The 24,412-nt window shown below is 55.6% G+C and overlaps 1 protein-coding gene across 1 annotated transcript in view; it reads right to left on the reverse strand.

Moving 5' to 3' along the window:
• LOC123583620 (coiled-coil domain-containing protein 33-like) overlaps positions 1-24,412 on the reverse strand; it is an 81,014-nt gene that overhangs the window by 42,732 nt on the left and 13,870 nt on the right. The window contains exons 6-7 of the mRNA XM_045450791.1: positions 17,983-18,336; positions 11,416-11,579 (exon numbers count right to left, since the gene is read on the reverse strand). Of these exons, the coding sequence (XP_045306747.1) occupies positions 11,416-11,579; positions 17,983-18,336 (518 nt within the window). The remainder of the gene's footprint in view (positions 1-11,415; positions 11,580-17,982; positions 18,337-24,412) is intronic.

Consider the following 24,412-nt stretch of genomic DNA (forward strand, 5'->3'; position numbering starts at 1 on the left):
TTGCCGGCAGGAGGGATTCCAGGTGGAAAGAGATGGGGAAGGACAATGGACAAGGCCAAGGGAGCCTGCTGGCGCTGACGCTGCTCAGGCATAGAAGGGGTTAAGCAAGCATCCCTTTCCTCCCTTCCCTCACCAGGAGAGGTCTGTCAGAGCTAGGTGAGTGGAGATGAAATAACTCAGGAGGGGTGAGGCCCCAGGGGAAGGAGGGAGGCTTTTAGCAGGTGGAGGGAGGCTGTCAGGGTAATGGCTTTTCCTGGCACAGCTGACTCCTTCAGGCCTTGATGCTATTCTAGAAACTAGAGATCTAGAGGGGCGAAGGGGGCCAGTTCACTCCTTGCTCCTAGTTCCCATTCTGCACCTCTCAGCTGGGCACATGGAAGGCTAGGTTGTAGGACCCCTGGCCCCTGATGGGGTTCAGGTCTCCTAGGGAAGCTTCCGAGCCCAAGGGACCTCTCCAGGACCTGCCTCCATATAGCTTACTATAAGAGCAGGACCCTCCCTCCGATCCTTAGAGCCCTGGCCTGGCTCTCACAGGTAGGCCCTGGGGGAGCTGCTGGGTGCTCCAGGCTGGGAGCCTGCTGTCAGGGGCTTAGACTTAATCCAGTCATGGGAGGAGCAGTCATACCAGGATGGAACTGGGGTTGGGTTCAGGGGTACAGTTTAGCAATCCTGGGTCCCAAGCTGCCAAGAAACAGAAACCCCTCCCTACCAGGCCCACCCCCCAGAGCACTGGAGGGGTATGTGTGTGTTTGACAAAGCTGCCAGGAGGCCCTGGGGCTCCCACCCAAGCAGGGGGTGGGGGCCAGGCCCAAGCACATCTGTGAGTGGGAGGGAAGAAGCCGGATTTTTTGGTTTCCTTCTACACTGTCACTAAGGGAGACCGTTGTCTGGCCATTGGTGAGGTGAGCAGTGGGAAAGTACAGGGCACTAATGGGGTGGTGAGTACAGGCTCCTGAGCCATTCCCCCACCCTCCACCCATCCTCTGAAATGCCCTCTAGAGCCTGTATACCTCTAGGGGTGGGGGTGTGTGCCATTGTCGCTGCCTCCAGGAAGGCTCCCCTGACCAGCCCCTCCACCAGCCCGTGCACGTGCGTGTGTGCGCGGACACACAGGCTTCCCCAGGGAGGTCTGTGTGCCACTTTACCCCATCTCCATACCCTCCTCCACGTACCAGCCCTCAAGCTGCCTCCCAGTTCTCTAAGCCCACCCCCTGCACTTGCCCTGCCTGTCTGCTTGGTCTCCCACACTCCTCAAGGTGTCAGAGCATGAACAAATGTCAAAGTCTGGCCTTGACAGGGTCCAGGGCTTTGGAAGCTCAGGATGCAGACCACCTGCCTGTCCTGAGTGTCGATCCCAGGGCAGCCCCTAGGGTATCAGGGGGAAAGGGAGGACCCTAATTTGGACCTGTTCTGGCTGCAGGGGTCCTGGCTAGGCAGGACCCGGAATCCTGGAAGACCAGAAGGATGTTCCCAGAAGCCCCAAGGAAGGAGATGCTTGGGCAGAATGAAGATGGACGAAGGGCAGAACCTTTACATAGATGGGTGGCAGAACAAGAGGCCTTGTAATCTTTTGTCTGGGTCCTCCACAACCCTATCACTTGCTCACCCGGGAAACTTAGAGGCAGGTGAGGAAACAGGTTCAGACTAAGATTCCTTAAGGCCAGATGCCCAGTGTGTCATGACTGGACCCCATTCTGTCCTGAGAAGGCAGCGCAGTTCCCCTCTACTTGCACTCTCCATGTCAGCCTCTGGGCCAGGAAGGCCAGCCTCCCCATCCCCCAGAAGTCTGAGGCAGCCTGACTCCCAGGCATGGACCTCCTTCCATCCCTGGAGGGCACAAAAAAAAAAAAAAAAAAACAATGACCTGTCCCCTGCCCAGGTCTCCAGCCTTATGCCACAGGGGTAGAATGGGAGAGTTGGCCCCTGCAGAGGTGGTCACCTGAATGGGGTGGTCAAAGGCTGGATTCTTGGGTTTGTGACCCTGCCTGGGCTGGACTGGGGAGGCAAGGTTTCCTGGAGGATGCAGGGCTTGAACAGACAGAGAGGAGAACTTTTCCAATCGGAGGGTAGAGCCTGAGGCTTTGAGGAGCCATGAACAGGTCTGGGGAGGGCACGGCTGGCTGACCCAGGGTCAGTGTGTTGGGACATGGGTTGGGGTAGTCAGAGACAACAGGGAGGCTTGTGGTCCTCCCTGACCTCGTGCCTTTTCCAGCCCTCTTCTCTCCACACGCATGTGCATTGTCCTCTGAGGCCAGACAGGAAGGAGGAGAAAGCCCTGCCTTCTTACCTCTGGCCTTGGCCAGGCTCCCCTGGGATTGCTGGGCAAGAAGGCTTCCTGAAAAGAGGAGCTAAGACCCCAGGCAGGAATGTCTGGTCTGAAGCTCCTTTCTCTCCCCCTCCCACCGTACCAGACAATAGCCCATCACCATCAACATCCCCCCTCCATGTGTGCCCCCCACCCAGCCCCCAGTACAGCTGGTTCTTGTGGATTTTGAGCTCTTGGGAGGCTGCCACTTGAGGCATAAGAAGGGCTGTTATTCTCAGCAAAGCAATGGCTCTCATCCTGGGTTTCATTTATTAATTGGACTCTAATGAACCATCACTAATTGCTGATGGTGCTACACCACTACAGGTGGGCCTCGATTTAAGGAACAACCGACTCTGGAGCACTGGAGGCCAGCCAACTCCCCGTCCACATGGGCATGGCTGCTCTCCGCCCCCCCCCCCCCCCCCCCCCCGCCGTACCTTCCCACAGGGGGCGGGTGCTGCCCTGGAAATCAGAAACGAGCACTCCGGTAGAGGGAAAATTCTTTCTACAAAACAAGAATTCTGCTCCTCACTTTCCTACCCATACTTCATCTGAAATAATCCCATTGTTCTCAGGGGACCCCCTCAGGGTCAACCATGCACCCCTCTCCATGCTCAGGGAGGCAGCAGGGCAGGGGGATTCGGTCCATACGACCCAGGGCAAAACCTCAGCCCACAGAATTTTGTGATGGGTGCAAAGCCAGACTCAAGCTCCAGTCTGTTGGGCATGGTCATACCCTGCATCCTCTCCCAGGAAGGATTTCCTGGTTTTCTAGGGAAAACTTTTCTCTCCATGGAAGCAGGAGGTGGTGCATGGGCAAGTGTTATCTGCCAGCCTCTGGAGTGTCCAGCTGCGGTCTACCCTGTGGCCTTGCTTGGCGAGGGGCCCGGAGAAACATCTTAGGAAGAGGGGAGAGGGTACAGCTGGCTAGGAAATACCATGGCCCTACGGGATGAAATGATAGTCCCTTGGCAAGGTATAGGCCTGGGTGAAACAGCCCTGGGAGGTCTCTCCATGACTTGAGATCCTTCTTGATCACTCTGAACACCCCCTCTCTGAGTATCAACTTCTCATAGATACCGCCTTAGCACAGGAAGAATGTGGACAGACATATAGGTGGCAGACATGTAGGTGAACTTCCCAACCTCAGGAGAATGACCTGAATCACTCTCATTCTTGTCTCTGGCCTAACTTGCATGGTGTATGGTCCACATTCTGAGTCTGGCATCTCAGACATAGAGCCCTGCCTCCTGCCCCCTTCCCAAGAGACCACCCTTCCCAAGGGGCCCAAATACCCAAGTGCTGGCTGGGGTCTGGAGCCTGCTCAGTCGCCCTCTGCCTTGGGAGACTGTGGGCAAAGGACAAGTGGGTATTATCTGTTTAGTACCCCCACCACACACACACACACACACACACACACACACACACACACACGCTAGGTGAGCCCCTCAAGGGCTTGTCTTATCACTGCTGAAGCTGTTTCCAGTTCCCACCTAGGCACAGTGGGACCCAGCAAGTGTTTACTGAATGGGGGAAGGTGTGGAAGAAACTTCCTTTCCTCTCCAGCTCTGCTAGGCCAGGCCCCTGGCCCAGACTGCTGGGAACCTGCTCTAATCTGGGGCAGCTTCTCAGTACTGCCTCAGAAGCAGCTGTTGGGCTGGGACGAGGGTTCAGATCTCAAGTTCTAAGCCCAAGTACATCCTCAAAGGGAGGGAAGCAGAGCCCAGCTGCGGGGATTGGGCTCCCCGAAGGCCCTGGGGCCCCAGGGCCGGATCCTGGGTCTGGTTTTCCTGCCACACTGACATCCTAAGGGCCCCCAGTCATAGTCACAGGCTGGCCCCAAGCCCTGCTTCTCCAACACCCCCAGGGCACCCTAGCATGTACACGGCACTTTCCACAGGCCCCAGAGCTGCCCGAAAGTCAGGCAACGGGTGACAGGGAGGGAGATACAGGACAATCAACCTCTCTCCCCACTCAGGGCCAGCAAATCTGCCCCTACCTTTGTTTGAGGGTAGCCACCGCCTGCCCTCCCCAGGGATAAAACCCCACAGCCTCCTGAGCATTTCTGGGCCAGTCATGCTGAAGGCCGGAGAGAGTGGATTAGTGTTCAGGCTCACAGGCTGTGGGTTTGAGTCTCAGCCCTACCGACTGCGTGGGCTCATCCCTTAAACATCTCTGAGCTCATGACAGTGTTCCATATCTCACAGGCTTCTGGATGGATGGTGAGCCGCAGGGGGGAAGGGGACGAGAAGGCCGGTTTGAGAAGGCTGAGTCTGAGGTGGAGTATACATCGGCTGGTGGGTCCATGGGGCTGCAGGGCAGGAGAGAGGACTGGGCTGGAGCTAGACATTCCTGGACCTTCAGGACGGGGCTTGGGGGTAGCCTGGGATGAGGGAGATCTTCACGGAGTGGTGGGGGGGGGGAATGAGAGATCCAGGGAGATGCCAAGGACTAAACAGGGAGCACCAACATTGACCGGGTATGGGGTGAAAGGATCCCACAGAGGAGTGGCCAGAGAGAAGAGGGAATCAAAGGAGGCTCGTCCTGGAAGCGAAGCAAGAGGGGGCTTCAGGAAGGGGGGTGTGCCTCTGAGACACATATAGAGAGTGGGTCCCCACGGGGAGGCCCCTGGGAGAAGAGGACAGCTGGCCAAGTTGGAGGCTGAGTCTGAATGGGTGCAGGGATCAGGAGAAGACATGACGCGAGGCCCAGAGATTCAGCCACACAGAGGTGTTTGGTCTGCGTGTAGAAACTGGCTAATTTCACACAACAGTGTGGATTTCTGACTTCTCATGAAAAACAGAGACAGCCCACAACCCAAGCCTACAGTCCTCCACGGCAGGAACCCGAGGGGCTGACTGGGGGCTGCTGCCCCGAAGGAGCCCTGTGCTCTTGACTTGGTCTCACACACCCGGCCGCTTTCAGCATCTGTGGAGCCGGCTCCTCAGGCCTGAAGGCACTGACTTTGCTGCCCCCGGTGCCCCTCCCTCTGATGGAAGCTCACTGCGTGTAGGGAGACAGCACAAGGGCAGGGGGAGCTGAACTGGACCCCAAGCCCCAGTTCCCTGCCCAGTAGCCTGCCTCCCTCTTTGATGGATGCCAGACCATGCAGCATCTGACCTGGAAGCCTGAGGTGGGAAGCAAGGGGCACAGAAGCCCGACAAAGCCCCGAGGGGGGACCCCACTTCCTGGCCATCTGTGATGCCCCGGAGGCAGGGGTGGGGGAAGGAGGGGCCCTGTCAGCAGCTTTGCCCGTGCTTAGAAATAAGCAGCCGAGACAGCCTGTGTGTTATACAATGAGGACACCAGGAAAGCTCCCCACTGGCCTGCCTCGTTGCCTGAAATGTCCCCATTAAAACTTGCTTCTCTTGGTAAGCATTGGCCTCTTGGGCTGCCCTCCAGGATTCCAGTGCCTCTGCAGAAGAGCTCATGCTTTTTGGGTCTGAATAAGCGTTTCGGGCATGAGAAGGACCTCAGGGGCCCTGCATGGCGGTGATAGGGGAACATCTGGAAAGATCCTTATGGCTTCAGTCTGGCTTGCAGGGGGGGGGGGCAGGGGACGGTCTCAGGCAACCCTCCCCTTTTAACCACTGACACCAGCTGTGTTTACAGCTCTGGGATACAAGGCCGTTCTCACTGAACAAAAATTCTGAGGCTCTGAGCCTCAAGGGACTGACATCATTTGGAGAAGGTGTGGAGAGGTCTGGCCACACCATAGGCTGGGGACTCTGCAGGGGAGATAAGACCCGAGATTCTCAGGCCTCTCCAGGGCCTTCTCCCCCATGCTGTGCCTTTTCCCACAAGCATCCTGCTGGAAGGGAAGGAACCTTGGCCTCTACCAGAGGGAGTCACTAGTGGCCAAACAGGGACACTTATCTTTATCTGCTCCATTCTTACTGGCCAACCAGACAAGTCCCTTCACTTCCCTGGGTCTTGACCTCTTTGGCCATCACATGGGGCTAATGCAACCTGCCTGCCAGGGCTGCTGTATTAGAGCCAGGGTGCAGAAGAACCGAGCTCTGCGTGAGCTCAGCGTGGGCCACCATCAGCAAATGGGGGCTGCTTTTTTCCTGGCACTGTCCCATGCTCACTGTCACTGTGTGTATTTTTGTTATTTTTGCTGAGCCCAGCCCTCTGGCTGCTGAGACAAGCTCACGGGTCACCTATGAGTCATGCCAGGCCTCCACCCACTCTGCCCAAATCCCTGCCCTCTGGAGCCTTTGGCCAAGGCTCACAGCCAGGCGGGGGGGAAGGTGTGGGCAATCCAGATCCCAGGAAGGGTCTTCAGACTGCTCACTGGATCTTCTCTGGAAGTCTGGGTTAGGACCCTGAGGCCAACACCCCTTCTAAGAGGGGCAACCACTGCATGAGGATCAAGTCAGGGAGTGAGGTTGAAAAAGCTTTTAGATTTTGGAATCCTGGATCCTGGCTTGGGTATGCACTATAGTTCTGTGACTCTGGCCACCTCACAGAAATATGCTGAGCCCTTAGTGACCTCATCTGCAAAATGGGGATAATATTTTACCTAGCTCAAAGGACTAAGTGATGATTAAATTATGGGAAGCACATACGTACCACACACACACGTACACACACATGGACAAACACACGCATTCCTAGCATATTTGCCAAGTACATGGTAGGCACTTGGTAAATATGACCTTTAACCTTCTCCTACCAGGACCTTACAAAATTGTCCTACTTTCAGTACTTTCTCCAATTAGTCACTAGGGTCAGAGCTCCGTCTGTGGCCAGGGTAGGGGCCCAGTGTGTGATTAGGGCTCAGTCTATGACCGGAGTCAGGGCTCAGCATATGACCAAGGTCAGTCTCAGTCTGGGACCAGGGTCAAGGCTCTCAGGCTCACCCAAGAAAACCAAAGATCCTCCAAATATGACTCACTGGCTCTGACCTGTGCTCTGCCCCGCCCACTGTGGCTCCAGCCAAGCCTTCCCCCACGTGCACAGAGGAAGCAGCCCTTCCCCTCCCGGTCCTGGCTCCAGCCCTGTTCCTTAGCTCTGGGCAGCAGGCGGTCAGAGCAGCCACTGCCAACTGGCAACCCAGCCACCAATCCTTTGGCCGAGGGTTAGAACCCCACAGGATGTCTCCTGGCTGGCCCCTTCCCCAGACCCTGCCTGTGAGGGCACCCCCCCCACCTGTCAGGGCCACTGCCTTCCTGTCCCTGCTGGGCTCTGACTGGCAGGTCTCTCTGTGCCAGGCCAGGAGACAGGTGTTGGGCACTGCTCAGGCTCAGATCGGTCAGGGGAGACCTGGGGCCCGGGCACTGGCCCAGCAGACCTGGACTTGGCATCTGTCTTGCATGTACAGCTGGGGCTCTTGTTGTCTCTTAAGAATGGACACTATTTCCCAGGCCAGAGCACGAATCAGCTTGGCAAGCCTTGAAACAGCACAGAGACCAGAATAGACATCCTGGCCACAGGAAGACTAAGACTCAGAGAGGGACAGGGACTACCCTGTCAGGGGCAGTGAGCCAGATTCTGGGGTTTCCTGATCCCATTCTCGCTTTTCTCCACTGCCCCACCGCTTTCTTCTGACAGATCTTCCATGCCCACCGTGGGCACTGGGGGTAACCTTTACTCTGTGTCATACTTTACACCTGTCAGCATCTCCTACTGGCTCCCCATCCCTACAGTCCTCTAAGGCAGCTTCCTAGGAGAGGCATTTGAGCAATGAGAGGACAAGGAAACTTCCCAAAGTCACAGAGCAAGCTAGAAATGGGGCCGGATTCATTCAACAGTTATTGACAGCCTCCTACGCTCCGGGTGCTGTGTTAACTAGTAGGGATAGAATGGGGAGCAATACAGACCCGGTGGTCACTTGTTGAACTAGAGGGCCACTATGGGGGTAGGTTCGAGGAAGAGTAAGCCAGGAATCCCATGAAAGCACATCAAACTTGTGAGACCAGCTGTGACACTGCAGCAGTAAAAAGTCCTAGGGAGGCGTGGAATGTAGGAAACTTTGGCCTGGTCTGCGAGGTCAGGGGGGACCTCCGGAGGAGATGATTTAGCTGGGATCCAAAGAGGGGAGGGGAAGGGAGAATGTTCTGGGGGAGGGATCCTGAAAGGCCTAGGGAGGGAGGAAACAGGGTCTGCTCAGAGAACTGAGAGATAGACACGTGGTACAGCTGGAGCGAAGAAAGGGAGATGGGACTCATGCTGCTGGGGATCTGGAGGGGGCCGCAAGGACCCAACCTTGCTGGGTCTAGAATCCTCTTTACCCTGGGAGCAGTGAGAACCCTTGGGGTTTGAAGATGGGTAAGATCAGATGTGCTAAGAAGAGAAAAGTGCAGAAGCTTAAGGTGGGGCGAGCCGGCAGAGAGAAGCAGCCAGATTTCAGATACAGGAGACACATTTACAGGACTCGGGGATGGAGTGGGGTGGGGGGGGGGGACGTTGGGGTGGGGGGAGGAATATGACTACTGACAGCAGGATGAGGATGTTATGCAGACAGTACAGAGGAAGAGGAGCGACCAAGGGTTGAAACCTGGGACAGGCCAGCATCTGGAAAGATGAGATGCCCAGCGGATGTAATGGGGTCAAGCACAGCCGCCATTTTAGAGAAAGCTATTTCAGAGGAGTAGAGGGGTCAGACTGGAAGCAGGTCAATGGCTCAGATGGAAAGAGTTGGAACCACAAGATGAGCCATGTGGACTTCTTGGTCTGGGTCAATCAGGGCGAGAGGTGTGCTCTATTATACTAGATTGGCTTAAGGCTGGAGCCTGCACAGGAGTGAAGTGACCAATCCCCCAGCTAGGGAGTCCCCATCATTAGACCTGAGTTCTCTTCAGCTCCCCACTAATGGGCTGAATGAGTAAATGACTCCGGGGTACTCTTAGGCCTGTGCTTAACTCCTACTCCACCATTGTCCCCGCAGGTCGGCCTGCTGGGGATGCAACAGACCCAGAGAGAGGGCGGAACTAGGCAGGGACAGGAAGCCCCAGAGGTGAGACCCCTAGGGATGGCAGAGAGCAGGAGGCTCAGCCAGGAGACCAAGCTGAGGGCACCAGAAACACAGGCATGAGAATGATGAGAAGTGTTTTGAAAGGCTATGGAAGATCAGTATTATTAATATATATTAAATATATACCCTATATACTTTAAGCATTGCAATATTCATCGTGAGAGGAAGGAACACTTCGGGGGACTGGCTTCTCATGCCTGTGGTCTGCTTTGTTAATGGCGTACGTGGAATCAGACATCCAGGGCCCATCAGATTCTTCCCAGGGCTTCTGGCTTCTGAGGGTCTGGGTCGTCCCTTTGGGGTTCCTGCCTGGGGCTGGGGGCTCGCTGCGAAAGCCTCTTTCAGGTTCTTGACAGCTGGGCCTTCCTTCTCAGAAGCCCTCCCTTCTGCTGTCATTTGCATCTCATTAGCACCCCCGGGGCTGGTGGCGGCTCAGCCGCCAGGAGCCCTGGAACGCCCCGGAACGCGGGACCGCAGGCTCGGCCGGGCTCTGCTCCCTGCCCCCTCCCTGGGTGGAGATGGGTGCAGCCATGCGCTCTCCCCGCCGCCCCCACACCCCTCACCCAGGCTCCGGCCGGCTGGGCTCCCGCCGCGCGTTCCCATGGCAACCGGGTGAAGGCGAGGGTCGCGGTGCCCGCCGCAGAGCAACGCGGCGCCCCGCTCCCCGCCCCGCCGCCCAGGCTGGCTTGGTGATAGGCAGGGCCTCAATCTCCCGAGATGATCGGCGATAATTGGTTTATGGAAATAGCTGAGGGGAGAAGGCGAGCTCCCTGCCAAGCCCACTCTCTGCCACCTGTCCCTCCTCACGGCGGAAATGGAGTTGGGGGAGGGGAGGGCCGAGGAGCTGGGTGGGTGGGTGGAAATGGGCCTTTTGAGACAAGCAAGTGTCCCACCTGTTGGTCTCCAGCACACCATCTACCCTCCTTTCAACTGTGCGGAGGTGCGGGGGTTGTTATCATAGCTACTGGCTGGCTGTCTCTGTGGCTCCTTGATCCCTAAGTCGGCGCTCAGGCCCAGGCTGGGCGCATTGTGGGGGAAACGGAAGACCTGGGATGTGTCCTCTGGAGCCCCAGTTTGGGGAACAGAAGAACAGCCCATAACTGTATTTATGTGAAGTGTGTCAGATCAGAGTTGCCATTGCTGTGCAGCTCCAGAGAGGAGAGCTCAACTCTGGTGGCTGCCTGGAGGAGGAGGCAGTCAAGAATAAGGCTTTGAAGGTGGGATTTCAGCAGGTGTTGGGTGAGGGCTGGGGCAGGCACTCCCCCAAAGGACATGTGGGCAAAAGCCTGAGGCAGGCACTGAACTGGAATTAGTAGAGGAGGGGAGGTGTAGAGTAGCTAGTGGGGAGGCCCTGGTGGCTCCCACTGTTTACAGAGGGGCTCAGGGATGACAAGCTTGGCGGAGGGGTTACTGTGCAGTGCTTCACAACCAAGACTGAACGGATGTCCGACCTCCGTACGGAAGGTTGGCCGGATGGACACACTGTTACCCCCTGATGCCCTCCTGGGAGAAGCGAGGCCCACAGCATGGGCAGCAGATGGCGTGGCAGGCCTCACTCGGCCACCAGACTGGGAGAAGCGTGCAGCCTGATTGCAGCTGGCTGACGGGGGACGTGGGGTGCATTAAAGGACCAGAACTAGGGAAGTCCCTAAGATAGAAATGACCTGAAAAGTGGGGGGGGGGCAAGGAAGAAGATGGCTGTGAGGACCTATCCCAGAATAGGGCGTGGGGGGATGGGGTACCCAGAGTCCCGGAGAGGCAGGCTCAGACCTTCTTCCTTTGACCACCACCCCACTCTGAGCCCAGCCCAGCCCAGGCTTCTGTATCCAGGGGCCCTGCCTCCCTGAGGTCAAACTGTGGCCAAGCCCTGCCCAGCTGGCTGTGGGATCAAGGAGTGGCTCTTCCTTCCTTCCCCAGTCCTGGTGAACAGCTTCCCACGCAGCAGGGAAGATGTCAGGCCTCACGAGTACAGAGCCTCCAGCCCCTGTGTGATTCACACTTGGCTTTCCCCTCTGGGTATCACGGTCCCCGCCCCCAACCTTTGGTTGCTCACATTCCAAATGTCCATCCGCTGGTTTCTGCTCACAGCCCCGCGCCAGCCCCTGCCCCTACTCCCGGCACCACTTACACTACCACGTATGGCCACGGCTCAGAGCCATCCTTGCAGGTGGGTAGGTTGGTGGCCCCATGGAGAGTGACCATGATGGTCTCCTTATTAGGGGGAGACAGGTGGCTGGTGACAGATTCCACACTCTGTGAGGTGTTCAGGGGCTCCTCTGGGCTCTCAGTGACCTGTGGAGAGAGCCAGGGCTGAGTGGTCTCTTCCTGGTGGTCCCCTGTCCTTACTGCCTCCTTAGAACTCCAGTCCCTCACCGATCCCCTCCCCACCAAGTGCCTTTCCCTTTGTCATCCACCCACCCCCACCCAGTTTGGAACTATAGGGCACTTGCCTTTGACCCCATCTTCTCCCTACCTCTGTCCCACACCCCACGTCTGCCCCAGTCCGTGATCGCTTCCTGCGGAGGGAGACAGGCCTTCATCTCTCAAGTCCAGTCTCACTGCTAAAACCTTTGCTTTTGTGGGTGCCCTTGCCTCTAATTCCTAAATCCCACCTGCAGCTGGCCTTCTCCCTCGGTCTCTCCTGTAACCTCAGCCCAGTCCATCTGTCACCTTAGGTCCTTCCTGTGCACAGCCCCTCACAGTTTACAAAGTTCATCCACATCCATGGAGTCACCCAAGGCATTAATGAAAAGGGACGAACGTGTCTGTCCCAGATGCCCCTCTCTCTTCTCCCCAGAGAACCCTGCAGACCAGGAAGGAGTGGCACCTGCCTGCACATGGCGCCCCCTAGGCTGGCTGCCCCAAGCGGACACACATGTGGGCAGCTCACCAGCTTGTGACTCAGGGCCTGAAGGACCATGGTATTCAGTGAGAGCTGCTGAGAGGAGACAGAAGCAGCAGCCGGGCAATCAGGAAAGGCTGCTGGGAAGAGGAGGACCTGAAGGGCTGGGACCTTTTATCTAGAAAGTTTGCATGAGGCACCTGGGTGGCTCAGTCGGTTGGGTGTCCGACTTGGCTCAGGTGATGACCTCACAGTGGTGAGTTCGAGCCCCGCGTCGGGTCTGTGCTGACAGCTCAGAGCCTGGAGCCTGCTTCAGATTCTGTGTCGCTCCCTCTCTGCCCCTCCTCTGCTTGTGTTCTCTCTCTCTCTCAAAAATAAACATTAAAAAAAAAAAAAAAAGCAAGTTCAGTCTGTCAGACCCTGACAGGGGGCAGGCCCTGGGTAGGGGGATCCCCTGGCTCAGTCCTGATGAGCACCGAGCTTCAGCAGAGCTGGGTTTAAACCAGCTCTGCTCCTCAACACCATGGACCCGAAGCCTCGTCATGCTGAGAGTCAGTTTCCCCAATGGGACAATGTGGGCTTGGACCAGCCTGTTTGGAAGCTGCCCTGCTTCCTGTGTGAGGGCCCCAGTTCCCCACACATTGTCTGCTCCCACCTTGAGCTTGGGGGTTCTGGGCGCAGTGGCTCCTGGCTCTCAGAAGCCTCTGGGCAGAGGGAAAGGGAAGGGCCTGAGGACTTTGACGCCTCTTAATGTCATTCCGTTCTGATGATAGTGGTGGGGTGAACATTACATGAGCCCTGACAGCATGGCCTACCAGCCCTGCCTTCAAACCATGTCTAGGGGGCCCCTGGGTGGCTCAGTCTGTTAAGTGTCCAACTTCGGCTCAGGTCATGATCTCAGGGTTCATGAGTTCGAGCCCCACATCTGGCTCTGCACTGACAGCTCGGAGCCTCCTTAGGATCCTCGCCTCCCTCTCTCTCTGCCCCTCCTCCACTCGCGTGCTCTCTCTCTCTCAAAAATAAACATTAAAAAAAAAAAAAAAAAAACTCATGAAACCATGTCCAGAATCTGACCCCTTCTGCATGCCTGACTGTTTCCTTTCTGGCACTCCCTCCACCCTGCCCATCTCACAGAGCAGCCAGAGTGATCCTTTACAGATTTCAATCAGACCAGATCTGTCACTGCTCAAAACAGTGGCTCCCTGTTTCCTCCAGAGCTTCGCTGGCCCGTCAGGACCTACACACTCCGGCCCAGGAAACCGACCTCGCCTCATGCCCCTGGGCGTCTTGCCCACTGGCTCCAGCCCCGCTGGCCTCTGGGTGGTTTCTTGCACATCCCAAGCTGGCTCCCACCTTCAAGCCTTTGTCTGGGTGGGTCCCTCTTCCCCTGTATGTCCATCCCTGTGGCTTGTTCCCTCACTTCCTACAGATCTGATGTTAACACAAAGGCCTTCTTGGTACAATCTGTGGTCCTTGACTAACAAGATGACTAATTAGGAGGTGAGAAACCCCCAGCCCCAGAAGTGCCAGCTCTACAGAGAGACCCCTCCTTCTGCCTGAGGAAGGCCCCCTCCGCAGGACCCAGGGGGGGCCTATCACCATCTGCAGAGGTGTTGAGAGTTATCCTTCCCCCTCTCCCCCTCTCCCTGCCAGGCCATGATGGGAGGAGGGGAGGGAGGTCAATGTGCAGAAAGAACCCCTACCAGAAGGAAGGGGACGGGGAGGGAGGAAACAGGCTCAGTGTCACCTCTCCCCTCATAGGTCAGAGATACTGCCTTCCCAATGTCCCACCCTCACTGTGTGCCCCCCATAACCCACTCTACTCTCCATCAGGCTTAGTCTTCTGGTTTAGTGCCAGGGGAGCAAGACCAGCGACCTGGAGTGTCCAGAAATGTAGGTTTCAGTCCAGGTCTGCCCTAGCTCCCAGTGGGGTCTTACTTTTCCCACCTGGTCAGTGGGTATATCTGGAATGGTTTTGTAATCTTCCCTGTGGAAGGCCTAAGGTTCTGCAGTGAGGTCAGGAGAGGTGACTAACGTGTCTCTCCATCACCCTGATGCCCAGGAGAAGCCCAAGATGGTGGCCCCCTCCCCCTTGTTTCTGTGGGGGTACAGGGCTTGTCCCCAGCCTCCTATGGCCCCCAGAAGTGAGGACCCAGCATCACGGTAGCCCCACAGCCCAACCAGTGATTCTGCAGACCAGGCCCATGAGTTGTGTCCTCTCTCTGTCCCCTACTGCCTCTATGCCTCCCCTTGTGGGACAGCCTTCTGGGAAATACAGCTTCCAGGAGGCTGGACAAAAACTGCTCGTGCTTCACTTCTGGGCATGAGGCCAGCTGCCAGGCTGGCGCCTCCTGGTGAGGGCCGCAGGCATGTGCTGCTGGGCAGGCTGGGCCCAGGGCCAGGGAGGCCTGGAGCGGGGACTGTGGACCAACCTCTCAGCCTTCCCCTTCCTTCCTTCCTACCTCTGGAAGGACAATCTGCAGGCTTCCCTCGGAGCTGTGTCTGCATCAGGACCAAAGTCCCCCCTCACCCGGATTCAGGTTCCCCAGCTGTATCTTAAGGGCTTTGAGTTAAAAAATGGCCCTTCATGTTCCTTCTAGTTTCAGCATCTAAACTTGCTTGGGAGTTACAATGGCCACTGGAGGGCCCTCTCCTAGGTGGGGAATCAGGCTCAGGGAGACCAAAGCCCTTGTGTCTCGGCCCTCGGCTTTGCTAGCGGGCAGAGTGGGAAGTGGGATGGGGTCTGTGTCTCCACCTTGTGAGGTCTCTGCTCTGCCCTGTTAGTGTTTTCTGGACATGCCGAGCTTTCTCTGGGCCACAACGTATACGCCCTCGGGCTCATGACCCAAGTAGCCAGTACTTGTTAGTAAGTACTAGCCATGGGAGTTGTGGCGTTTGGACAAGGAAAGACTCTTTCGAAGATGCCGCAAAAATCAGAAATCATAAAAGATTGATCGCTCGGATTACATTAACAATCCATACCAACTTCTATAATAGCCTCCAATTCACCACAGTCCAGAGAAAAAACAAATAGGAGAAAATATCTGCAATATATATAAAGGGATGAATATCCCCAATACACAGAGATCTGGAAGCATCACCACAATAAAAAAGACATGAATAGAAGCTTCACAAAAGAGGAAATAGGAATATGTAATACTATATGTACACAATATGAACATTCTTATAGGAGATTCTACCCAGTCATTAAAAATGTTCCACAAAATTATGAATTAAACAAAACAAATCCGGGGCACCTGGGTGGCTCAGTTGGTTAAGCGTCTCGCTTTGGTTTCAGTTCAGGTCATGATCTCATGGTTCGTGAGTTCAAATCCCAAGTCGGGCTCTGCGCTGACAGTGCGGAGCCTGCTCGGGATTCTCTCTCCCTCTCTCACTGCCCCTCCCCCAATTGCACACACTCTCTCTCTCACACACTCTCTTTTTAAATAAGCATTAAAAAAAATAAATCAAACAAATCCATTTCCTTCTCAGGGCTCCTACGAATGCTCCTTGGATCCCCAAACCCAGCTTGGGTGGGCGGGTGGGAATGAGCTTCAGGACCAGCTGGCAGCTTAAAGCCTCTAGGTCAGGCCAGCCTGGTGCCTGGTCCTGAGTGTGTGACATTCAAGAAAGTAGCTTCAAGGGTAGAGTCAAGGGGAGGAGCCAGCTGTGGGTAGAGAACACCAGGAACCCCAGACACCAAAGTCGAGGGTAATAAAGTAGAAACCACAGTGGGGCACCTGTAGCTATTTGGTTTGAGTCTAACAGCAAGAGAGGGTGTTCCCAACTTAGCAAGTACCTGGTGCCTTTGGTCTTAGCTCATTCTGCCACCCCAGTCAGTACTTGGCACAGTCGAGGACATAGGCTCAGCCTTGCCAGTTAGCAGGAGAAAAGGGAGGCCTCATATTGAACTGTCTGCATTTCACCACTCAGAGATTTTAGTCCCCTCCTGGCAAGGTCTTGCTGTTCTGTCACAGATATTTATTAAGTGCCTACTATGTGTCAGGCACTGTTCTGAATTCTGGGCATATAGCAGTGATCAAAACCAACAAGAAGCCCTTCTTTCTAGGAGTTGGAGCATCTGCAGCCTGGGGCAGGGGTCTGGGCCAGGGCTGGAAGGGAGGAGGATGGTGGAGCATTGGCAGTCCCAGGGCAGCAGTGTGGGAATCTCCCAGAAGATCCTGGAGGGGGACGGTTGAGCCATCTCAGTAGGGTCTCTGTGCCTTTGTGACAACACAGCAAAAACTCCTTTCCAGGCTATGCGGGGGCAGGGGTACTATACCATTCAAGCCACATTTTTCTCTGGGTCATGGGGATACAAGACAGAAACAACCAGGTAAGGGTACCAGGAGCTGATAACACCTGCAAACACACCGAATTCAGATCCCACGTGGCCCCAGAGTACAGCATGCCTAACTTGGAAGAACACCGAGAGACCGCCTCACTCTCCATTTCACGGCTGTGAAAACTGGGACCCGGATAAGGGAAGCTTTTGTCATGATTTAGGAGCAAATAAAACAAGGGACTTTGAAGGAGAGATGAGCTAATACAGATGAATGACCCCTGCCCCTAGCCCTCACCTTTTTCTTTTTCCGTCCCATCCTCTTGGGGGCAGGAGTGTTTGGCCTTGTTTAACAATCTTGGGGACCAGTACCTGATATTGGTGGCTGACCAGGCACTGGCCCTGCCCAGCTGGCCTGGGCACCGTGGAGTCTTGGGGCTTGGCAAACAGTATAGAGCGTCAGTGTTGTCTCGGGTTGGGGGGGCATACGCTGGCTCTGGGAGCTAGATGAGGGGGAAACAGTGGGGGGTTGGAGATGGCGAGGTGGGGGGCAGCCTGGAACTTTCTCAGAAGTGAGACATTCTTGGAATGGAGGTGTCCTCAGGGCTCTGGGCTGTGACCAGCTGGGTAGAGGTCAGCAACGGAAACAATCGGCTCTTTGTACCCCCAGGAAGGTAAAGACAGGGGTGGGTGGCCCTTTCTCTGCCAAGACCTGGAAAAGCTGTGAGCTTGTCCACCCAGCTGGGTCACCTGGGCAACACTGTGTGACGTCATAGGGCAGAGCAGAAGCCACATGGGTATAATCCAGGTATAGTGGGGCGGGGGAGCAGAAGCCCTTCTCCCTATTTTTGGAGGTGGGTCCTGCCTGCTCTCTGGCATCCAGTCCTCACCCTCCCTGCTTTTGAGACCCCAGTCTATCAACCCGATTCACCAATGGCTCTGTATGCCCAGCCCCACTGTGGAGACCCAGATGCTACCCGCAGGAAGTTGCAACTTGGTTGGTAAAAACAGTTATTTCTGTTAATGAATCTACAGCCATCCTGACTCTTTGGGTGCCTGTAGTCTTTCGTTTGTTTAATAATAATAAACATGGGGCGCCTGGGTGGCTCAGTCGGTTGAGCGTCCGACTTCGGCTCAGGTCATGATCTCGCGTTTCATGAGTTCAAGCCCTGCATCGGGCTCTGTGCTGACAGCTCAGAGCCTGGAGCCTGTTTCAGATTTTGTGTCTCCCTCTCTCTCTGCCCCTCCCCTGCTTGTGCTCTCTCTCTGTCTCTCAAAAAATGAATAAATGTTAAAAAAAAATTTTTTTTAATAAAAAAATAAAAAATAATAATAAACACAAAGTTCAAGAAAATGGTTCCTTCTTGGCGGCTGGGCTGGAAGGTGACAGAGAGAATGGGGAATAAGTAGATATGTTATTGTAACGTCTCTTAGATTGGGCGGTCAGCTAATGGGTGTTCATTATATTGTTGAAAATAAACTATAAATAGCTAACGACGGCCGACAAATCCAATTCTGAGCTCCACAAGAAATTATTACAAAGGTAACAATTCTTTTTATTGAGCACTTACCCTGTGCCAGACGCGGTTCGAAGTCCTTTTCCGGGCAGTGAGATGGCAGAATGAGGACTGACTGGCCCTTGGCCTGGGGTGAGGTCTGCTCCCCGGGGAGGCTAGATGGGAACCGGGCCCCGAAACATGGTCAGAACCCTGGTCCGGCAAAGGTGAGATCTGGGGTACTGGGTGGGGTTGAGAGGTGTCTGGAAAACTCCTGCGGCCTCTTTCTTCTGCCAGCTGTTTTAGAGCCCATATTGAGGGTTCTTCCCATTTTCCTGGGTCTGGGGACCAAAGCAGGCCCATCCTGGCAACAAGAGGCAGGAGCTTATGGCTTTCTGGAGGCCTCCTCCTTACCCCTCCACCCCTAGTCTAGAGAGAGGCAGGAAGGATGCAGCTGTCCCCAATTTAGAGACAAAAACTGAGGCCTCAAAAACTGAGGCCTCACCTACAATCAGAATTGGAAAGACCAGCCAAGGTCACCCAGATGGCCGGAGATGGAAGCTGGGAGTCCCACAGCCAGTTTTCTCCCTCCCAGGTCTGCTGAAGGTGGGGCCCCTGCCTCCTGGGCCCATCTCATCCCCACCAGGCAGGCGCACGGGTGGAAAGGGTCTCAGGGATGGTTCCCCAGCCACCTTACTGTGCCTCCTCCTTCCTGTTAGTCTCCGAGGCTGCAGCAGCAGATAGGGGAGGGGGGACCAGTGCTGCCTCAGTGCCTACGTGAGCCATTCACAGCCCAGTTCAGCCTTCTGCAGCGGGGCTTGAGAGAGGCCAGGAGGACACTTTGGGAGCAAAGTTTAAGGAAACCAGTGAGCACTGGTTCTCAGGGCTTGAGAGTACTCCTGCCATCACATCTCCTCCAATTTTTACCCCAGTCCCTTCCCTGCTTCACTGTGGCCCCTCACCCCCCTGCATGTGGGCTCTGGCTCTCACCCAGCTGCCCTACCAGCCATCTGAGCTTTGTACCCCTGGAGCCCTAGCCTTTGGCCTTCCTGCCTGGGAAGAAGATAAATGCACTGGTTCCAGGCGGTCTGGCTCCGGAGTGCTAGCGAGCCCTGCACACTCAGCAGCCACCAGAAGGGCCTTCCTCCCACCTCATTTGTGGGCTGGCTGGCTCCCTGGGCCAAGGACCCCTGTGACACTCTTGTGCCACGCTAGCCCTACCCCCAGAACTGCTTCCTCCTGGCCAATGAGAATGCCATCAGCCTGGGACTGCATGTGGCTTTCCTACTTAACAACACCATGAACCTCACCTTTCCCTCTGCCTCCCCAGCGCCTCCTCTTGCCTCATTGCCCATCCCATTGTTCCCCCAGCCAAGGGAAATGAGTCTGCTCCCCAAATGCCTAGAGGCCAGCCCCAAGCTTTGATGACTCAGATTCCAGTGTGAGCAGAAGCAGGTAATGAGTGATCTCACAGCTAATAGGTAACCCTCCCCCCCTCCCTCCAGGAGAGAGTACTTGGACCTGCCCCGAAGCTGGGCCAGGGGTTAAACACAGCCATTTAGGGAGCCTCCAGCTATGGAGGGCAAGCCACTGGACTGGATCTGAGGCTGGCTCTTGGGGAAGGAAAGGTCCTGCTTCCTCCTATGGCTTTGCACTGGGCTTACTGTGCAGCAGGAAGAGTCTGTGCAGACATGTGATTCACAGCTGTCCATACTCCCTCATGCTGTGTCCCAGGGCCCAGCTCCAATTGTCCCTTTAGGCCTAGATATCCCTGCAGCCAGTCCAGGGAAGGATGTCTCCCAGGGCCCGCAAACTTGGCCTTCCTTTCCCCTTAGTCCTGTCCCACACCCCTTGACATCCTCCATATTCCTCCCGCCCTCCACTCTCCACCCCCATCACTTTCTCTGTATTTCGTCTGGTCCACTGCACTGGGCTTCTGGGAAAAGCAAAGGATGGAGGGTGTGGGAAACTTAGCGAAGCTTATAGCTGTGTGATCTTGGTTCAGAATAGTGACCCTCTCTGAGCTTTGGTGTCCCTCCTTTTTTTTTTTTTTTTTTTTTTACATTTATTCATTTTTGAGAGACAGAGAGAGACAGAGCACAAGCAGGGGAGGGGCGGAGAGAGAGGGAGACACAGAATCTGAAGTAGGCTCCCGGCTCCGAGCTTTCAGCACAGAGCCCGACACGGGGCTCGAACTCACAAAACCACAAGATCATGACCTGAGCCAAAGTCGGACGCTTAACTGACTGAGCCACCCAGGTGCCCCTGGTGTCCCTTTTTATACAGAGGGGAAATAAGGGCTGCTCTGAGGATTGAATGAGGCAATGGAGGTACTGCTCTTAGCACTGATACTCAGTTGAGTGCTCCAAAAATGCTTGTTCTTTTCCTTGCTGAACAAACTGGGACCTGGCAGGTTCTCCCCAGCAGAAATGGGCCAGAGAAGCAAAAAATGTCTGTAGGGTGATATACAGACACCTCGACCCAGTGCTCAAACCTTCACATGCCCTCCCCCGCCACCAGATATTCTAGCCCTGGTCTCCCTTTTCCCCAGACCCACTCTATGCCCAGCTTCCGGACCCCTCCGCACAGCCACACCTTTCTGGCAGACCCCTTGCCAGAAAAGTCTCCTGCTTTCCTACCTAAGTTCAATTTGTCCTTAAGGTCTGGCTCAAGACAGTTCATCCAGGAAGCATTCCTGACTCCCTTCATCCCCTGCTCTGAACAGTCCTCTTTGTCCATGGTGACACCTGCCTGTGTCTGTGCTGCTGAGTTCACCCCCAACAGGTGATAAACCAGAGGCAGGGGTGTGGCACCTGGCCAAGTCCCTGCCCCTCCCCCAGAATTTGACAGGTGTCAACTGAGGCAGTTCTCTTACAGAGTCTCTGTTCTCCAAACACCACATCACGTCCCCGCAGCCGGAGTGGAATACACAGCAGGTGTTCATCTGTTGGCTGTTGAGTGGCAGACTTCAGGAGGGTCACCTCCTATAATTATGGTGGTGAATCCGCAGCCTGCCTGGCCTTAACCTTGGCTCGGCCAGGCCCCGCAGCAAGCATCTGGGCAAGTCCCCTGGCCTGTCAGGGCGGCAATTTTTCCTCTGTAAAGCAGCGAGGATAGCCTACCTGGCAGGGGCCTGGTGAGGAGCAGGTGAGAGAACAGAGGCCCGGCACATGGCGGGCGGCACTGAACCGCACTTCCTCCACGTGCACACCAGCGTGTGCCCACCTGAACCCCTGTGGCCCCCGCTCTGCAACAGGGGACTTGGGGTGATTGTAACAGGCGTGCTGTTCTCGTTGGCTCAGCAGGCACATTTATTGACCGCCTTGTTGAAGGAGCCTTCTCAGCATTCGGTAACCAGAGTTCTCACTGGGGGCGGCCCAGGGCCTATCTTCACGTCGTGAATCACTTTGCTAAAGATGCAACGTGGCTTTGGGGCATTTTTCTTTTGAAAAATCAATAACTCATTAACAAAGAACTAAATAAAGGGGTAAGCAATGGAAGCCACCTGCCATTCCCTTTCCTCAGGTGGGGGCGCAGAAGCCAGACCCACTGAAGTGGAGGAGGGGGTCCACTCGGGGTCCACTCGGGCTGGGGGTGCCATAGGCTGAACCCTCGCCCTGACTCTTCCAATCCCACAAATGTGACTAGGTCCCTCCTCTGTTTCAGTAAACACTTCAGGAGGGCCCCACTGCTCTCAGGAGAGATTGGAGTTTTCTCAGGAGACCCCGGAAGGCCTCCCAGTCTACTCACCCCAGTCTCTCCAGCCTCGTGGAAACCCATCCCTGCCTCACACCCACGCTCCAGCCACACTACACGCCTGTGGCCCCCTGAAATGGGCTCTGATCTCTCCAGCTTCCCGACCTTCACATTCACTGCTCCATCTGCCTGGACTGTTGTCGTCCCTCTGCCAGCCTGAATAATTCATGATGCGTCCTCAAGACACAAATGGAACAACCTCTAGCAAATCTGCCCTGAAACCTTCTCCCACTGCCCCCATCCCCACCCAGGGGTATCAGATCCACAGCCCCAGGTCTCTCTGCGCCTATGTACATGACCCACTATTACTTTCTGGGAGAGGGACTGTCTCCTCTGAGGACAGGGACTGTGCCTGGCGGTCCCATCCTCAGGTCCCCTGAGGTGGGCTATTGCCTGGCACAAAGTTGGTGCCAGGTGGGTGCTCACTGAATGAGTGAGGGATGACATTAACATCAGATGTCTTCCTCCTCCCTGTAGTTCCCCAGAAGCCCCCACTTCAGCCTAGGATAACGGTGACTGCCTCCCAGATAATCCTCCTTCCTCCAGGGTCCAAGCCCTCAGTGGCCTTCTCTCCCCTTCTAGGGCACAAATAGCTGGTGTGTGAACCTCATAGTAAAATCAAACACTCAACAAGCACTTGCTATGTGGCAGGCCCTATCTATACGTTTTACAGACACGAACTCAGTTGTCACAAATAGGCATGAGATAGGTACTATTCTAGTCCCCATTTCACAGATGAGAAAACAGGCAGAGCCTGGAGCAGAAGGGCCAAGCTTCAGACCCAGGCCACATCGCTGCAGAGACTGTGCTTGGAATCACAGCCCTTGCCTTTACTGAGGGGCTTGTGGGGAGTCTGGGGTGGGGGAGATAGCCCAGAGTACCCCAGCCACCACCCACCACCCGCCACGCCACCAGACAGGGCCTCAGGGCCTGCTCTGCAGCTGGGATGAGCCAGCAGGTCGGGGGAGCTCCAGTTACAGGAAACTGCTTATTCAGGGCCAGCGGGCTTGGGATCCCTGATTCCCTCCCTCTCAGATTCCCTACTCAGCGCGGGTCCCTGGCCCACACCGCCCACCATCGCCACCAGAGAGCACAGCCTCTGGCCCTAATCTCATTTGAGGCCATGAAATCGCATTTGCGGAGTATTAATGCAGCACGGAGCTGGCCCAGCTCTGCCTGGCTCCTGGCGGACAGGAGCCTGCAAAGCAATCTCTCGGGGAGGCGGCTCCCGGAACACCCGCCGACAAAAAGCAATTATGCTTTAAGAGGAAGATTAAAATAATATTCCCCCTCCCCCCCCCCCATGCCCACCCGAGGGCCTCAGCTCCACGTGGCCCCCACCGCCTCCCAGCCCAGCAGTGACTCAAGGGCAGGCTTCCTGCTGGGTGAGAGGTGGGGGCAGACTCCGCCCTCTCTCTCTTGGGTGTGCCCCCATGGCCGGCCCCTCACCTGACCCCACGCTCCCCACCTTTTATTCCCCCAAGTTCCCAAAGGAAACTGTGCTCTCTCAAGCTTCTGGGCCTTTGCCTAAACGTTCCCTCCCCCGGAGTGTAGCCCTCCAACCTGTCTATCCGGCAAGCTGCCATTCACCCAGCACAAGGATCATAATAGCTAATGTTCTGTGAGTATTTAATATCTTCTTTAAATTCATTGCACATTCAAGTCAACAATCTTGTGTGTGTTGGGGGGCACTGTCATCCCCCATTTTATAAAGGAAGAAAGGAGGCACAGAGGGATTAAGTCCCAGCGCAGGAAGATGGCAAAGCAGGGCTTTAAGGTAGAGGTCTTTCCCCCTTCCCCCAGAGTAGACCCAGTGGCTTCCCCTCTGACATCCAAGGACCACAGTGGCCTCGCTGTGGTCTCTTATCTCCCCAAGAGCTCTGAGAGGCCAGGCCTGGAACAGAAGCAGGATTTAACACACATTACTTGTGCGGAAGAATCAGGCACCTCCCCACAGCGGAAGAAGGCCTGCGGATGTGTGTCCCGCCCCTGCCTCCAAGCCTGGATCCCTGGTGCCTTCCAGTCTGTCTCTGTTCTGGAAGTCTTTGGAATCGCCTCTCCTCCAGGAAGGGCTCCCGAATTGTAGTCAGGTTAGCATATGATTTAATCCTCACAATCATGCTGCAAAGTAACCATCACGCCCCCCCTCCTTTCCCCCGCCCCCAGCCATTTCACAGAAGAGAAAACAAAGAGTCAGAGAAGTGACCTGATCAGGAACACCCTGTATGGGGCAGAGCAGGGATCTGAGTCCAAGGTCCATGTTTATCCACTGCACCTTCTTGGCTGCAACTTTCTCTCACCCCTCAGGTTGGGAAAGGGCTGGATTCTGTCCTGAGATTATTTATGCAACACTGTTTTCTGTGTCATCCACCAACTCCAGTGGGCTAGGGGGGTTGCCTGGAGCCTCTGAGCCATTGACAGCCCCAGCCCCATTCCTAGTCCCTCTCCCCAATCACCCAGCACAGTGAGCACTCGTTGTTGGGGTCACCTTAAGCCTCAGTGATCTGGCTTGCCGGGAAGAAAACTGTTCCCCCAAACTGCTGCCCCTTGATCCCGCCACACCATGTAGAAAGCTCACCAAAATACGGGTCTCCCTGCGACAGAGTGCCATAAGTCACTCCCACCTCTGTGCTGGTTGCTATACCTGAAACGACAAAAGACTTGGCGGGCCCCTGGTTTCCAGCCTGGCTTTGCTACTGACTCCATGGGAAGACTCAGGCAAGCCATCCACCTCCACTAGGGGCTCAGT

Source organism: Leopardus geoffroyi, chromosome B3 (genome assembly GCF_018350155.1).
Source record: "Leopardus geoffroyi isolate Oge1 chromosome B3, O.geoffroyi_Oge1_pat1.0, whole genome shotgun sequence".
Classification (NCBI taxonomy): domain Eukaryota; kingdom Metazoa; phylum Chordata; class Mammalia; order Carnivora; family Felidae; genus Leopardus; species Leopardus geoffroyi.